Genomic DNA, 16398 nt, shown 5'->3' with positions numbered 1-16398 from the left:
CCTGCTATGCCAGATGGCCAGTCCAGCTCTGTCCACATCCCCTTCATGAGGAGCGCTCTAATGCGGAACAGATGGGGGTTGTTACGCTAAAGGGCCCCTTGCTGAAGACCACCGAAAGCCCCCCCACTAATGCTCACCGGAGGCAGAAACATCCCCACACACGGAGGCAACACGCTTATTGTTCAAAGATGCTCAGAGAGGGATGCACCGAGACTTTCACAAAAATAATACACAAATATGAAGGTACACGCATGTGCTTACGCTCATAGCCGCTGTCACCACTACAAGAAACATGGTTCTTGCAGGGATTGTCACAAACATCTTAAAAACACATTATCCATAGAGATGTTAGATTATTTATGTTTTTAATTTATGGAAGTGTGAGTCAATATGTTAGTGCTGCAAGAGTATGTTTTTTCTGTATCTCTACATGCACAGATTCAAAGTTACCCAGAAATCACAATAATGGATCTTCAATTAAGTGTTCCGCTATTATTGACCACTCTTAATTGATAGCAAATAAATAGCAAAATTATTCGTTTATACTGTACATTGAGGTATACCACAGACCTAAATTAAATGCAATGGGCAGGGTGCTTCTGATCTGATTAGCAGACAGCGTATCGCCATGAGGTAGATGTAAACTTTGGAATGGGCCAGACATATTCTAAATCAAGTGCTCTCTCTCTCATCACTGAAGTAAACTGCAGGGTGATGCATATGGCAATGGTGTACGGGTACGTAAGCCTTTCCACTGAGATCAGGCCTTACGTACATCGCAAGACGGTATACTGACGTGCCTTCATTGCTGTGTGGATGGTATTTGGTGGGCGAGACATTCAAGTGCTCACAGGGGTACGAGGGAGCTACTAGCACCATAGAGTTTAATAAATCATGTTTTCACGTCATGTGCTTGCACTTGCACTTAAGACCTGCAGCCGGTCTGAAGTGAAGGGTCGGCATAGCCCTTGGTGATGAGGTGTTTTTTTTCTTTTCTTTTTTCATTTTTCCTAGAGCACATGTGTTAGAGTCAAAGAAAATTACAACCACTAAAACACTTAAGTGAAATGTAGGGGAGGTTAAATGAACCGTCGGATTATCAGAAACCGTGCCAGGAAATGTCCACTTCAAAACAGAGAGCGCTATCCAAGAGAGAGTATTATCACAGGCAGAATCTTGGCATATGACGTTGTCTTTGTTCTGTGGGGAAAAAAGTAGCATATTGCGTATTGATTGGATAACTTTTTAATGTGTAGTCCACAGATGTGGCAAAAGTGACATAACCTTTTGCAAGTTTTCGTGGAGATATATACGCACGGTCTAATTAGGACAATAATTACTGTAGGACTGAAAAAGAAACCACCTCAAAATGACTCCACATTTACAACCCAAATGGCATACCATTGCACTGACAGTTTTAATTACATCGCTTGATAAGGAGCAGGACACAATTTTCCAGTGATTAGATTTCAGACCGAAAAGTAGGCTAGTACGCCTACATTTGGACGGCATACAAGAGCAGAACGTTTATGTAGTGATAAAGAGTTATTTATGATAGAAGATGGAGAATTATACTTTTTTTGTCCACTGTTCATGACAACGTAAGACGCCAGATCTGATTTTACAATAAATGGAAACATTCTGTTTTCAAATAGAAGATTGGATCAATTTTGAGCAATGTCAGAGATATTGTGTAGGACGTACAAAAGTTAAATTGACAACCTGTATGAGCCACAGGAATATCATGAATGAATTTCATGCCATCCAGGGGTGGATCTAGCTATTTTGGGGCCCTAGGCAAAATATAAACATGGAGTCCTCAAAAGGTATTCTTTAAACACATACACAAAACAAGGGTAACCTCTAATTGGTCTTACCTCCGATTTATCTTAGATTTGCACCCTCTGAAGAGGATGTAAGCATGGTGTGAAAGCTGGTGTGAAAGTTGGGGGCCCCTATGGAGGGCAGATTTGGTCAGGGCCCTAGGCAATTGCCTTGGTTTGCCTGAATGTAATGTCCGCCTCTGATGTCATCATAAATGTATGTCAGGAGAATGTCCCAACTTCTGGCGTCTTTGTAAAGAGGAGGGTTACAGTTGAGCATTTGTTTTCTGCATTACATGTGGGACACAGAATGTTTTTCATTACATGTATATTGGGCCAACCATAGTGCAGTCCACTGCACTACTCAAAGTGTAGACACAGAGCTTCTCTCATGCCAAACCCCTGCAAATGTGCAGTATCTTGCTTTTGCTACATCCAGAGAATATTAAGCACATAACAAACCAGTGGCATGTTCCCCTTCAAGCACAATGCACATGACCATCATATATATATATACAGTATATATTGTCAGTGGTGTAGTCTACGTAGAACGCGGGTATACGGAGTATACCCACTTCTAAATTTCAGGGATTTCAGTATACCCACTTAAAATTGATTGATCCATTGTTTTCAATGGCACAAATACAGTATATAAAGTATACCCACTTCAAAAACTGCTCAAATATACAGTATACCCACCATAAAAAAGTAGACTACACCACTGTATATTGTATGTAACTTGAATACTGCTCAATGGCTTACGTTTATCTCTTTTCACCACTCATGTCATGTCCGAGGACATTATTTAGATCTTAATGTAAAGCGCATGTCATGCTGATGCTGCTGGGCCTCTAGTGATGGAGAGAGAGGATGCCATGTTTATCCACAAGTGACAGGATCTGCACTGCAGCAAAAGATGGTAGTCATCAAAGCTTAGCAAGTGTCATGCTGCATTTGCTGAGATGTATTTTAACGTAACCCATGGTATGACCCCTTTCTTAACCTTTTTATTTTCAAAAGCAATCCTTAACAAGAATGAGTGGAAACCGTCTGTACATCAACCACAATTGTTCTTGTCCACTTTCATGACTTCACTGTGTTTATGCTCAAACTCAAAATCAAATGCACAACACTGTATATTTAAAAATGCTTACATATTTATGACTCACCACTTGCCTATCAATATTAAAACACTGGGAATTAATTAAAACTCTCCAGAAATCCACATCCACATTGCCTGTGAGAATGAACAAACAAGAAGCATTCTTATCCCTTTGAAGAGAAGGCCACCATATACTGGCTCCAGAATTTTTCCCCAACAAACAACTATTCAGAAATGAAATATTGTGCTCTTTTACGGCCGTGTAAAAGGCAGCCAGCCAGAACCAGCCTCTCTCCTGGTAGTGCTATGACACATCGTTCTGGTACTTCTGGTCAACAAGCGGCCTTATGTTTGTGTTTTAATGTATACGCACGTCAGGATCCGGGTGTGTATGGTAGCCATTTCCTTACACATTTACACAAAAACCATTAAAACCACCACATACGTCACAGGCTGTACAAAATGCCCTGCATGGCAAAACAATCTCATTTTTTACTTCACCATTTGGACTTTCTAGTAGCACAAGTTACAGCATTGCCAAAGCGCTAGCACATTTTCTTTTTTTTTGCTTTTATCAGCAAAATGACCCAGTAAGATTAATCCCAAATGTCACAATGAACTGCAATGCTAAAAACGATGTGTGCAGACACACTTCATTGTGTTATGCAAGCAACACTATATAGAAAAAGTCCAATGTCCTGAAATACTGTAAAACATTTTTGTTGGCATTGTTGGCTACACTTTTTCATTTTCTCTAAAATTGTTGATGATTACCATAATTACCATAAATACATTCAAGTGAGAATCAACAGTATCAACAGTAAATATCATAGCTAGCATAAGTCATCAGAGAAGCACCTTAATAATAATCACTAGGCATCTTGGCTTGATTGAATTCAAACATTGGTTCCATTCAATTTCATGCTGTCTATGGTAACTTGCAGATGGAAGCATTGTTTGCCAAGCCTAAGTGTTGCTGCTCACTTCCAGTCAAGAATCAAGATGGGTTCCATCTGGCCAACTGTGTGTCTGTGGGCACCTCCAGCCTCCCTCCCAGTGCAAGCCCTGCCGGCTGCCGCAGCCAGAGACGGGCTTTACATTAGGCAAACCTAGGCAATTGCCTAGGGCCCCCGGCCATAGGGGACGCCAACTATTACAACAGTAGCGGTAAACACAAACACACACACACACACACACACACACACAAAGTAGTGATCTTAATAATTGAAGATCTATATGAGACAAAACACTAAAATAGCAGCCTCACTCCTTCCATACCAATCTGTGACTTGTTTAAAGAATGGCTTTTGGGCCCTGCCGTGGGCCACAGGGTTACTATGCTGGCGACCCGAGTTCGATTCCGGCCTGGGTCATTTGCTAATCCCTCCTTGTCTCTCTCTCTCCTCTCGTTTCCCGTCTGTCCTTCGCTGTCCTGTGAAGAGTAAAGCCCCCCCAAAAAATAGCCCCAAAAAAAGAATGACTTTTGAGGGCCCTGTGTTTACATTTGGTTCAGGGCCCCAAAATGGCTAGATCCGCCCCTGGCCTGCAGCACACTGCCATATGGGTGCTAACTCTATACAGAGCATTTCCTACTAGGCAGACCCGACCCGCCGCCAGACTAGCCTACTTCACAGCCTTTTTTTGACTCCTCAGGGACTGGAGCTGGACTATTGCCCGGTGGTGAAGCTGACAAGACATTGACAGGGGGGGCTTAGTGGCAGACAGGAGGCTTTCCTCCCCACCTGGGGGCAATACAGCACTATATCGTCCCGCACAGCTGTGGATGACTTGAGTATATGATAAAAGCAACAGCGTCTATGCATCTGGTTAGGATCACAACAAAGGAAACCGATGGCACCTGTGATAAATCCTACATTACACCTCAAAAGGAGGAAGCAAAATTTGATGTTTTTTTGACACATTCATAGCATCATAATGAAGGATTAGAAGGTGAAGCTTTGAGTCTAAAACATGCAGAACTATACTAGGCCTATGTTTGAAATCTATCCAGGCCTTGGTGAATTTTGTTGATTTCCTCTTGCTCATTACATTGATCAGATTGAGTGTTGCGCCCTCTGGTGGTGACAACATTAGCCATGAAATGAACATGTTTGTATGATTACATATTTGGATTTATTAATTTTAAAAACACATTTTACAGTAGACAACATGAATGTTGGCCTCAAGGTTCAAAGACCAGATAATGTAGGTTTAAACTGTTTGTGGTCCCATGATAAAAAAACAACAGCTTTCAGTTGCTCCTCAATTCTTACAACCATTCCTCATTCAACCATTCAAAGGTCTTTGAAAAGGTGATATACATACAGTGTATCTTAAAATTTCGTAAAGATCCAACGTGTAACTTTTTTAGGTGACCATTTATGTTGCCTGGTCATAAACCTCCATCTGATTTCTAATGCACTGAACATTAAGTCATTCCACTTGGCTGTGTACATTGGCAATTGTACATTGGTTTGCACAAAAAATGGGGGCGTTATCCATGCACCATTTTGAACTGTGTTATCGACTATAATTCGGGGAATATGCGGGTAAAAAATTCTAATTGATAATTTTCGCTCATTATAACACAACAATTTCACAGCATGTCTAGGCCCTGGCAAGTTGGAAGACAGGGTAAACATTACACCCTTTACTGCTGAACAGCTTTTCAAATTCACATTGATCTATCACCATTCACAAAGATGTTCCCTTATTACATCCAAAAATCAAGTAAATTTTAAAAACCAAAATAAAAACAAAACAAAACAAAGGGAGGTGTTCAAGAGGGTGACAGAGACAGTTCAGATGGAGTGGAGTGGGCAAGTATTTTCAGCTGGACAACACTGCCTCCACCTGGTCAGCTAGGTAACTTTCACATTTCTTCTTTCAACCAGCCTTCTAGTGTACAGTATATGCACCAGAGTGGAGGCATTATCACATTGTAAGCTTACACTTTGAAGCTGGGATAATAACACTGACAGTAAAGTTGTATGGTTAAATTCTCCTTACAATATAACATTTCAATATATTTAAGTCTTAACATGTAAGGCACTGTGTTATGTTGGTTTTTACTTGGAATGTAACGGAAATGTTAGTCTCTCTGTATATTTTTCAGTGTCTTGACTTGACCCGATTCACTTGATGAATAAATCAATAGCGATTTACAATCTACCTCCTGACGAATACTACAGCCTTCAATCCTCAATGACTTTCAAATGACGAATGCCGGGATACATACGGAATGAAAGCAAGCCACCCATCCAGTGGTGTAGTCTACGTAGAACACAGGTGTACACAGTATACCCACCTAATAGTGATTGATTCAGGGTTTAGTATAGCTCAATATACAGTACCCACTACAAAAATACTGAAATATACAGTATACCCACTTTAAAAAAGTAGACTACACCACTGCACCCATCCATGCCCTACTGCAGGACTACAGTCATGCTGCGGTTGCAGCCGCAGCTGAGCTTGTGTTCCCCTCCGCACAGGAGCAGAATGGGAAGGTGCCACAGCAGGGCTGCAGCCACGGCCGCCACAGCACGTTCTCCCAGGAGAGCTGGTTCGGGGCGGCGGGCTGCAGGGTGCCACTGTGCTCCTCCACCGCTGCACTGATCCTCTGCAGCACCTCCGCGTAGCGGGGCTCAGTGTCGACGGTGAGAGGATTGCCTTCAGACGGGTCCGCGGCTAGATCAAACATCAGCGGCGGGTCGTGGTAGGTGACAAATTCTTCGTGACACATGCAGATTCCGATGTCATAGCAACCGCCGGCTCCAGGTGGGGAGAAGTTGGGGGTGAAAAAGTGCACTTTGAAGACAGCAGCGCCTATGGAGAACAGAAGGGGGACAGAACACCGTTTTGTGGCACATCTGTGGCAGTACAACCAGAGATTATTTAAGTATAGAGATATGCCAACATAATAGGTTTCTATGGGCACCTAACATGACCAGGTTCCGGTCTGCCTAAAGGGGCGTGTCATAATGCTCCTAGCATTGAATAGAACAGTCCTCAGGTCTGCCTAGGTCTGCCTAAAGGGGGATTCCCCCCCCCCCCCAATAATAGAACCCGGAAACAATGGGGCAATGGAACCTCTCTCTCTCTACTCTCTCTGGTACAACATTGACATTTGTAGCATGACAATAGGGATATGTATGAATAGTATATGTATATGACACATACTGCCTGGAGGATGCCAACGCACAGCATTCAGGTACTGTCCACAGTAATGGAACATGAACTCGTGTTCAGAGCGCTCCGTTCTGCCCTCCAGCAGTGGCATCAGATCGTGCCCGTCAAGGATTCTGAAATGGGAACACAAAATAAAGATCAAACACTGTTCAGTTTGTACATTCTTGCAGTTTTATCCATGAGGCCCAATTTAAATGGCAGAGTTGGAAATCTCCATCCTACAAAAGTAAAAACTCTTTCCCTTATTTGATCAAACAAGCACAAAAAGTCATTATAGCTAAACCAGTATCACCTATGGCAGTAGAATTATATGCCAAGCATTTAAAATCTACGTAAACACATTGTCATCAATCAACCACTACTTAACTCATTGTGTAGACAACCATGTAATTACACAATTATAATAATATTTGTAAATACTGTGTCTGCCCCACCTGTCCTTGGGGAGATGTGCTCCAGCGAGGTTCACCAGTGTGGGATAAACATCCATGAGGCTGGTTGGCTCGTCAATCACCTTTCCAGCAGCCAGCCGTCCTGGCCAGCGGAATATTCCGGGCACACGGATTCCCCCCTCCCAGCCACCCATGGCTTTCCCACCTAGGAGAAGTCAAGTCAGCTTTTCGTGTCAGTTTACTCCTGAAATTATGTTTCTCTCTACATGCCATGCGAGGACACAGAAATACACAGGACTGACATTTACAGTCTGACATTAAAGTGCAAGACAGGACAAGAACCAGTGATGAACCAATAACAGAAGAGCAGAGCAGCAGTCAAAACGTGCCTCTCATGTAAAGGTGCACTGTGTAGGATGGTGGCCAGAGTAGGTACTGAACCTATGCTGCTCATCTAAACTGTGCTGTCTACTGCCAAATTTGACCTTTTCATGAATATTTACAAAATAATGAACTAATATTGCCTAGTATGACCAAAGTACAGTGCTGCCCATAGCCAAATTGGCATTTTGCATGAATATCTACTAAGTACTAAACTAATATTTATTTACTAGTATGACCAAAGTACAGTGAGTTTTGCTGCAAAAATGAATATCACTGGAAACTGAAATGGCAGACATGGAGAAGATCCACCTTTTCATGTATGAAAAGTGTAATTTTTCCAGTCACTTAGAATTTGATGGTGATGGTGAGTACTTGTGAAAAAGGTAACATTTATGAATGGGCAGGATACATTCTGGAAATAAACAGCTAAAAATATTACACAATGCACCTTTAAAGAAAAGAAAGAAAAAAAAACCCAACAAAAAAACTAACAAAGAAGTCAATCCTTCCAAATGGAAAAACATATATAAAGCTACAACCCATTATGCGGAGTCCCAAGCTGTCAAGGCATACTTCAAGGAGATGTTCAGGGTCCAGGGCTGGACTGGTAATCTGGCATACAGGGCATTTTCCCGGCATTTTGTTTTTTGTTTGTTTGTTTGTTTCAAACTTTCCCTCAGAGAACCGCCCACGTTTTAGATGGGGCGGTCCATCGGTGCATCCATAATGTACAGTGGACTGTAGTTGTGCCCATCATAATTTTAGTGTGGGGACGGGGTTGAGGGACTAGTATCTGCTAAAAATGCCAGGGCCAGTTTCCGATCCCAGTCCAGCCCTGTCTGGGTCCATTAATTCAGAGGCCTGATGGGACAAACACTGCTAGCAGTGTGCAGGGAGGACATAAAGCACCTATTATGGGATACCCCACTGAGCTGCACTGCAGACACAGAGAAAAGTCTGGAGGAGCTGCCCAGTCCTTACTTTACGTTGGGGGATGGGGGCTGGTCTGAAGGACTTACTCTACAAATGTGGAATCAGGCACCGTGCATTTTACAAGACACCAAACGACCTGAAAAGCTTGTAACACAAAAAACAGAGTTTGAAGACGACACAGATAGATAGAATTTTCTTGTGAATTTGAGATATTAGGGGTGAATACGGTGATGTCAATGCAAAAAAAATCCATTTGAGAATATACAAAGTCTGTCGTGTTTACACAACTTATCTCATAGAAATGACTTAATCTCCAGCCAGTCTTGTGTCTCAGCCAAAATCCTGCAATCTTGCTTCTCACCATGTTCCAGACTTTGTAAGAGTAACTACACCAAGTTTTGGAAGAGAGGTTTTGGCCAACAGACACCAGAAGCGGTCAAGATAGTCTTTCTCCGCCCATATTAAGCATCGGCAGACTTGTGAAGATGATTGATAGGTTTAAAAATATTGCATAGTCTTAGTCACATTTCCTAGTTTAGTTTAAAATGCAATATAATCAGCTGTGGGACCACCTTAATCTATTGACACAGCCCCTGTTATACACTTGCAGTTACCAGAATGGCAACGACCAAGTCGTAATGTGTGACTTATAAAGACTCTGTGTACTGTAATAGTAGTGCTATGGCAGTTAAGTCTTTCAAATGACTATTACAGCATTCCTTTGGTGGAACAGCGTGTCTTATGAGGCGACGCCATCAAATATTACTGACGCTCTTTTGGCTCACACTATACGTATGTGACAGACTGAAACTAGTTACTGAAGACACAAACATACATTATGGGCAGTCATGGGTAACTGGTTAAGGCGCCAGAGTTGAATCTCAATGGTTGACGGTTGGACTCCCGACCCGCCAGGTTGAAGGGAGGAGTAATTAACCAGTGCTCTGGTAGCAGTGCATCCTCCTCCATGACTGAGGTACCCTGAGGATGGTACCATCCCGCCTCACTGCTCCCTTGGGGCACCGCCTTGCACGGGTGAGGCATATATACACTTTTGTTGTGTGCAGTGTGCTGTGTCACACTGACAATGGGTGTTGGAATTTCCAAAAGGTGGGCTTTCACTTCACATTACCTCTATAAATTCCATTCCAGCCACCCTTCTGTCCACGGGCATCAGAGTCCTCTATGAATCCCCCATGGTCTGATGTGAAGTACATCAACGTCCTGTCTGAGAGGTGAAGTCTTTCAATGGCATCCACCATCCGCCCTTTTAGAGAGGACAAAAACAAGAGTCTAGCTGAGCAGTGAATGATTCTATGGCCTTTTCCAGCAATATAGTTTGAGGACATGTGAATCACATACTGTACATAAACCAATTCTACATGTATTACTAGGGGTGTGCAAAAAAACTGTCATGAAAATGCGTCGCGATACTTATTTTCATGATATACTGCATCGATTCATAACTATTGATTATTTAATAAAAATAAAATTCTATTTGTCACTGGTTCATTTGGTTCAGCAGAGTAGGTTATATTTCTGCAGGGGAAGAAAGGAATCACCGGAGCATCTTCAGATGTGGAAAATAACTTGTTTTATTGGGCAAGCGCCAAGACTAACGTTTCGACGTTCACACGTCTTCTTCAGAGTCAATATGGCAAACCTGGGTAGGTGGTGCTTAAAAAAACTTTCAGAAGCACCTGACAGGTGCGTAGGGGGGTGGTGACTGCAATCACCCAAGGGTGCCAATGACAGAGGCTGCACTCCAAAAACAAAAAACAAAGATAAAGAAACAAATTTGTTTCTTTATCTTTGTTTTTTGTTTTTGGAGTGCAGCCTCTGTCATTGGCACCACCTACCCAGGTTTGCCATATTGACTCTGAAGAAGACGTGTGAACGTCGAAACGTTAGTCTTGGCGCTTGCCCAAAAAAACAAGTTATTTTCCACATCTCAAGATGCTCCGGTGATTCCTTTCTTCCCCTGCATTTACCAAGTCCTTTCCCGAGACGCACCAGATTGTGAAGTGCAGGAGTGCGGAGGATATCTCTCTTTGCTAGGTTATATTTCTGCTGTGAAGGAAGTTCTGTCCTTGATGTTAAAATGCTTAAAACCCCTTAAGACACTATCCTGTTATAAATTAGCTGTTACCCGAATGGCAATGACCAATTCTGTGCACTGCCATAGTGCTGTAGTACACACCGTAAGCTCTAGTGCCAATACCCACCCCTATGTATTACCACTACAGATATATGTAATAATTCGATCTGGCTTGTTTTTACCCATGCATCGAAAGCAAACTTACCAACCATCCAGTCCACCTCCTCAACATTATCCCCGTAGAGCCCATGCTTGCTCTTTCCCGCAAAGTCTTTGGATATGAAGAGTGGGGTGTGCACATGTGCAAGTGACAGAAAGAGCATGAAGGGCTTGTGCTGGTTCCTGTGATGAGAGACAACAGGGATGTGTCTACAAAGACTGTGATCTCGAAAAATTAACCCATTAAAACACAGCGTTATACATTTGCTGTTCCCAGAATGGCAAAGAATGACAGAGTCATAGTGCATTACTTGAGGCCCTCTGTTATGTCATAGTATAGTAGTACTATGGTCATTAACCTTTCAATGACTATTGCAGCATGAAACTGGTGGTAAGACGCATATTATGGGGCACTATGAAATGAAAAGGCACTTGGCAAATGCTTACGTTTCGACGAACTGCTCAGCTTCTTTGATGAGGCGCTCGGTTAGCGTTTCGAGAACCATAGGCTGCTCCACCACCTCTTGGTTCCTCATGATGATACAGTTCCAGGTGTGGAGCCGAAACGGCATGTACCACACCCCGAAAGCCAGCACCCAGAGCACAGCCAGTGACACAATCACTTTTCCACTGACCTCAAACAGGCCAACGACACGTACGAAAACCACAGTGAACACAGCCAGACCAGCGAGCACTGTCAGATCCCGCAGCTTCATTTGTACGTCAACTAACACATCTGAACCCTCTCCGCCCTTGCAGTCGTTGAAGAGGGTAAAGGGAAGGCCATAGAAGTAGTCAAATCCATGGTTGTTGGGATGGTGGCAGTGGTCACTCCTGCTCTCACAATTTACCCCCAAGTGCCATTTCCCTGTCAAGAGGTAAAGAAGAACATTTGTCGACTATCGCAAAAAGAAAAGGCTGTGGCTTTTGTTTGAAATGTTTGCATTGATGAAGGTCTGAGGGACCTAAAACATTTTGCACTTCACTGAATAGCACTTTCTTTAGTTGGCTATAATTCAGTGTGACTATCTATGACTTATGCTGGACCCAGCCACTGTGGACCTTACTCCTCTAAGAATCCTGGGCCCAACCAACGTGGACCTTATGACTCTACAATCTCTATCTAGGTCTTCTTCCTCTGTCTTCTTGCTGTTTCTGTCTCTCCTCTCTACTTCTCCTTTTAAATCCATCTCTAACAATGATGTTTTTTCCCATTTGTTAAGCACTTTGAGTTGCATGCCTTGTATGATACAGTGCTATACAAATACAATTATTATTATTATTATTGTGCATTAAAAATCTTTAATTTTGCATCAGCATATATGGTGGTGTGTGTAAAGTCCCTTTCAATGGACTTTTGGATTGCTTTGCGGAACCTTGCACCTTACATACAAGAAAGAAAGAAAGAAAGAAAGAAAGAAAAAAAAAGAAAGTACATACCAACAATACCAGTCGTGTAGCCCTCTTTCTGCAGGAGTTTGGCAAAAGTTGTCTCCGTGGGAGGGAGTCCGCCGGAGCCGCCCAAAAAAAGGATAACCTGCACTCTCCCCGTAGCCCCAAGCCCTGACAACATACCAACAAAGTGAAAGCAAGAAGACATCGGTAGGCTATTATAGGACAAAAACTTCCCAATAATTTTCTTTAAAGGTGCACCAGATTGTGGCCAGAGTAGGTATTGCAACTATGTTGCTCATTGAAACTGTGCTGCCTATTGCCAAATTTGATCATTTAATGAATATTAATGAATAATGAACCGATATTTACTAGTATGAGCAAAGGACGGTATGTTTTTCAGCTAAAAATGGAAATTCAAAATTGCGGACCATGGAGAAGATCCCCCTTTTCATGTATGTAAAATGCAATTTTCCCAGTCATAATGAATACTTAGAATCTAATGGTGGTGGTAAGTATTTGTTAAAAAGGTAACATTTATGAATGGTCTTTTTAGAGAAAGTGCGCTCAACTCCCAACTGTTTCTCACAAGGTCTTTGGGTGCGAGCAAACAGCAAAGTTCATGTTTAGTAAAAAAAAGCCGCACTCCCGGATGAAATTCTTGCAGTTTTTTTATGCTAACCCAGTATTAAAACTGCAAACATTTGTGAATGGACAACATGAATTCTGGAAATGAACTACTCAAATGATTACACAGTGTGCACCTTCAAATCATTTGTAGGCCCATACCTGAACGCAGGGCGTAACGTCCTGTCATGAATGCAGCTCTGCTGGGGGTGCACAATGGTGCTGCTGCAATGTGTTGAGTCAGTTTCACCCCATCAAGCGCCAGTTTGTCAATGTTCGGGGTCCTGTGAGGTGGACAAGTGAAGGACCATGGATTAAGGATAGTTTATTGGCCACATACAGTACAAATAGTCACTTTAGTAAAACATATAGTTGTTCAAAAGTTCCGGGGGGTGTTAACAGTCAGGAAAGGAAAGAAAGGGTGTGCGTGTGTGTGTGTGTATGTGTGTGTGTGTGTGTGTGCGTGTGTGTGTGTGTATGTGTGTGTGTGTTTGGACAGTAGGCCTAAGATTCAAATATTGAGATGATTTTAAACGGCAAATGTCAGGGGCATTTTTGACAACTGTGTAAAAACTAAACTACTACTAAAGCAGGCAGTACAACACAAAGGTTTTAGTTCCTCTTGTTATCAATACAAGCCTAATTAATGTCTGTATAAAAACTTACATTTGTGCATGTACTCACACATTTCTTGTTAAAAATAATTTATTATTTATATAACCTTAATAACAATAACTAATAAGTCATAATAAATCATTAATTAACGAGTCATAAAGTGCCAACAGGGCTAGATTAAGACGGTATGAGGCCCCTAGGCTATAGGTTGCTGTCGCCCCCCGCAGAGTACAAATTCCACAATAAAATTAGAAAGACGGCGTCAGAATTTCGAGCCAGGATTCAGGAATGAATATTAACAAGATTGACAACTCAAACTCAACATCAGACACTACTAAACTCAACATCAGACACTACTAAAATTGTGTATCTTGTGGAAATTCTATTGATTTGTTGCCCTACTTTGACCAATTGAGAGGGGGGACTGGCAGGTGGGGGGGCCCTAGGCTGCAGCCTAGCCTGTGCGTTAATCCGGACCTGAGGGCCAGAAGTGTGAACATGACATTTGTGACAGGTAGGCCTATACCAAATGACTTATTTTACTTAACACATAGCCTACGAGTCGTTCTTTCTTTCTTTCTTTCCTTTCTTTTTATTTTTATTTTTTATCACAAACGCGTACCTGATTGTGTCATTCCCAAAGCAGCCAATGTCTCCAATACCCAGGTCGTCAACCATTATCAGAACAAAGTTAGGTTTCATCCCAAGGTCATCATTCTTCAGCCCAGCGCAGCATTTCACAGAAGCAATAAGGATAAGGAGTCCTGGTGTAAGTTTCCTTTGTGGTGTGCAATTTAGACATTACAATTAGTTTTGTACAATTTGTTCTTGCAGGCCAAGCATTGCATTTTATTTTATTTCTTCACATTACTTACCAGAGGCATGGACGCTCCATTGAAGCATTCAGTCTTACATTAACAGCTGCAAAAGAATGTCAACACGATGTGCACGGACTGTTGTTTAATAGTGTTTTTGTTTAGAACTAGAGGACTTTGGCCAGACTTCCGTATAGGTCAGTAAGAAGACAGAACTAGAGCGTGTATTCATCTTACCATGTCGTAACTAGAACTAGCCTATTCAGTCAATTGTCAACACTGTATCGCCAGTTATCAGCATTTTATCACTTCAGTCTGTATCACCGAATCTTTCCCATGGCTTCACGCTGCATCTCAAACCAAGGAAAGACCGCTTACGTAGCAAATCATTATACAAAGCACTCTTATGTCCGTTTTACCGTATTTCTTGATAAAGCTGCACGCTTCTTCTGACGACATCATCTGAATGCAAACAGTAGCATCTGTCTTGCTGGCTCTTATATTGCAAAAAAAATAAATAAATCTGTCTTGCTGACTAAAAGGTCTTTGAACTAAATTGAATTGTTTTAAAAGCCTATTGTAGTGTATTATGATGTCTCGTATGTCTCATTTGCTATCAAGTGAATATCATGTTATCATACTGCCTACAATTATGTTAAAAATAATAGAAGTGTCTTTACAAAGGTGCGTAAATGTCAAAATTATTCAAATAAATTATACTTTAATGAGCAAAAATGCATTGGGGACACTGCACATTCTATTTCAAAGCAAGAAAAGTAATTAAAATAGAAAGTGAGGAAATGTATAGGCCTAGTGTTTAAAACAAATAGCAGAATTGACATCTATCTATCTTTGGAAACTCAGAAATTGTCTGTACAAACAAATTCTTGAAAATTCAACTTTGCTGAGTATATAATGTAGACCTTGAATATCAGCAGGCCGGCCATAGGTGATCTCAGGGCCTCTGACAGCTTTGGCTGGGCCTGGGGAGTCATCTGAGAGGGCCCCCAACCAATATAGTCAATGTATTGACAACTCAATTATGCCCCATCCAAGCACTCAATGGTATTGTATCGTGGGGATTTCTTAAGTTTCGAAAACAATCGAATCCCTGCTTTAAGAAATTGTTACTGTATTATATCGTCATGTAGGCTGTGATTTACACCCCTAATAACTATTACATTTTCTCTTTGAACCCCCATTTACAATATTATACCATCATAAATATTTATTGGTTTAATACCCTACTACTTATGTAGCTCAGTCATGTTTTAATTTTTTTGGTCGCGAAAAAATGTAATATATGGGGTCCTCAGACATTAAGGACGTCAAACTGGGGCCCCATGCCAAAAATGGATGGGAGCCACTGCTGTGTTGCTATGTTATTATGTTGTTATTTAACATCTTGGAAGTCGGCCCTGCCGTGGCCAACCGGTAGGGCACTTGTCTGCCATGCGGCCGACCCAGGTTCGATTACCGGCCCAGGTCATTTGCCGGCCCCTCCCCATTCGCTTCCTGTCCACTTCTCACACTGTCCTATCACCAATAAAGTCATAAAAGACCAAAAAAAAAAACCTTTAAATCTTGGCAGTCACACTATGAAGTCACTTGTAGAGAGTTACTTGTGCACAATCCCTGGTGCTGAACAAAAAGATTACGTAGGTTTTTGAAAAAAGGTGAATCTGAGGACGACCGAGAGTTCGAAACGTCATTGCCAATGAATGAATGAATAAAAAGAAGAAAAAATAACTTAAAGAAGAAAAAATCCAAAGGAGTGTGCGAAGCTTTTTTCAAAAACACTATGAAGTCACACCATGTAAACCTTTAAATCGTGGAAGTCACACCATGAAGTCACACCATGTAAAAC

The 16398-nt window shown here is 41.8% G+C and overlaps 1 protein-coding gene across 1 annotated transcript; it reads right to left on the bottom strand.

Annotated features, from left to right (window-relative positions):
• Positions 1-5064: 5064 nt before the first annotated feature.
• Positions 5065-14877, bottom strand: arsh (arylsulfatase H). The gene is made up of 10 exons (XM_063213284.1): positions 14592-14877; positions 14339-14494; positions 13264-13385; positions 12523-12645; positions 11530-11950; positions 11129-11265; positions 9958-10092; positions 7551-7713; positions 7108-7229; positions 5065-6753 (listed from the first exon to the last, which is right to left on the bottom strand). Exons 1-10 carry the CDS (start codon positions 14609-14611, stop codon positions 6371-6373), a joined length of 1782 nt encoding a protein of 593 aa, XP_063069354.1. The 5' UTR covers positions 14612-14877; the 3' UTR covers positions 5065-6370.
• Positions 14878-16398: the final 1521 nt, after the last annotated feature.

The sequence above is a fragment of the Engraulis encrasicolus genome, chromosome 13 (genome assembly GCF_034702125.1).
Source record: "Engraulis encrasicolus isolate BLACKSEA-1 chromosome 13, IST_EnEncr_1.0, whole genome shotgun sequence".
In the NCBI taxonomy this organism is placed as follows: domain Eukaryota; kingdom Metazoa; phylum Chordata; class Actinopteri; order Clupeiformes; family Engraulidae; genus Engraulis; species Engraulis encrasicolus.
Note: the sequence above shows the minus strand (reverse complement) of the source record. Positions and strands in the feature narration are given on the sequence as shown.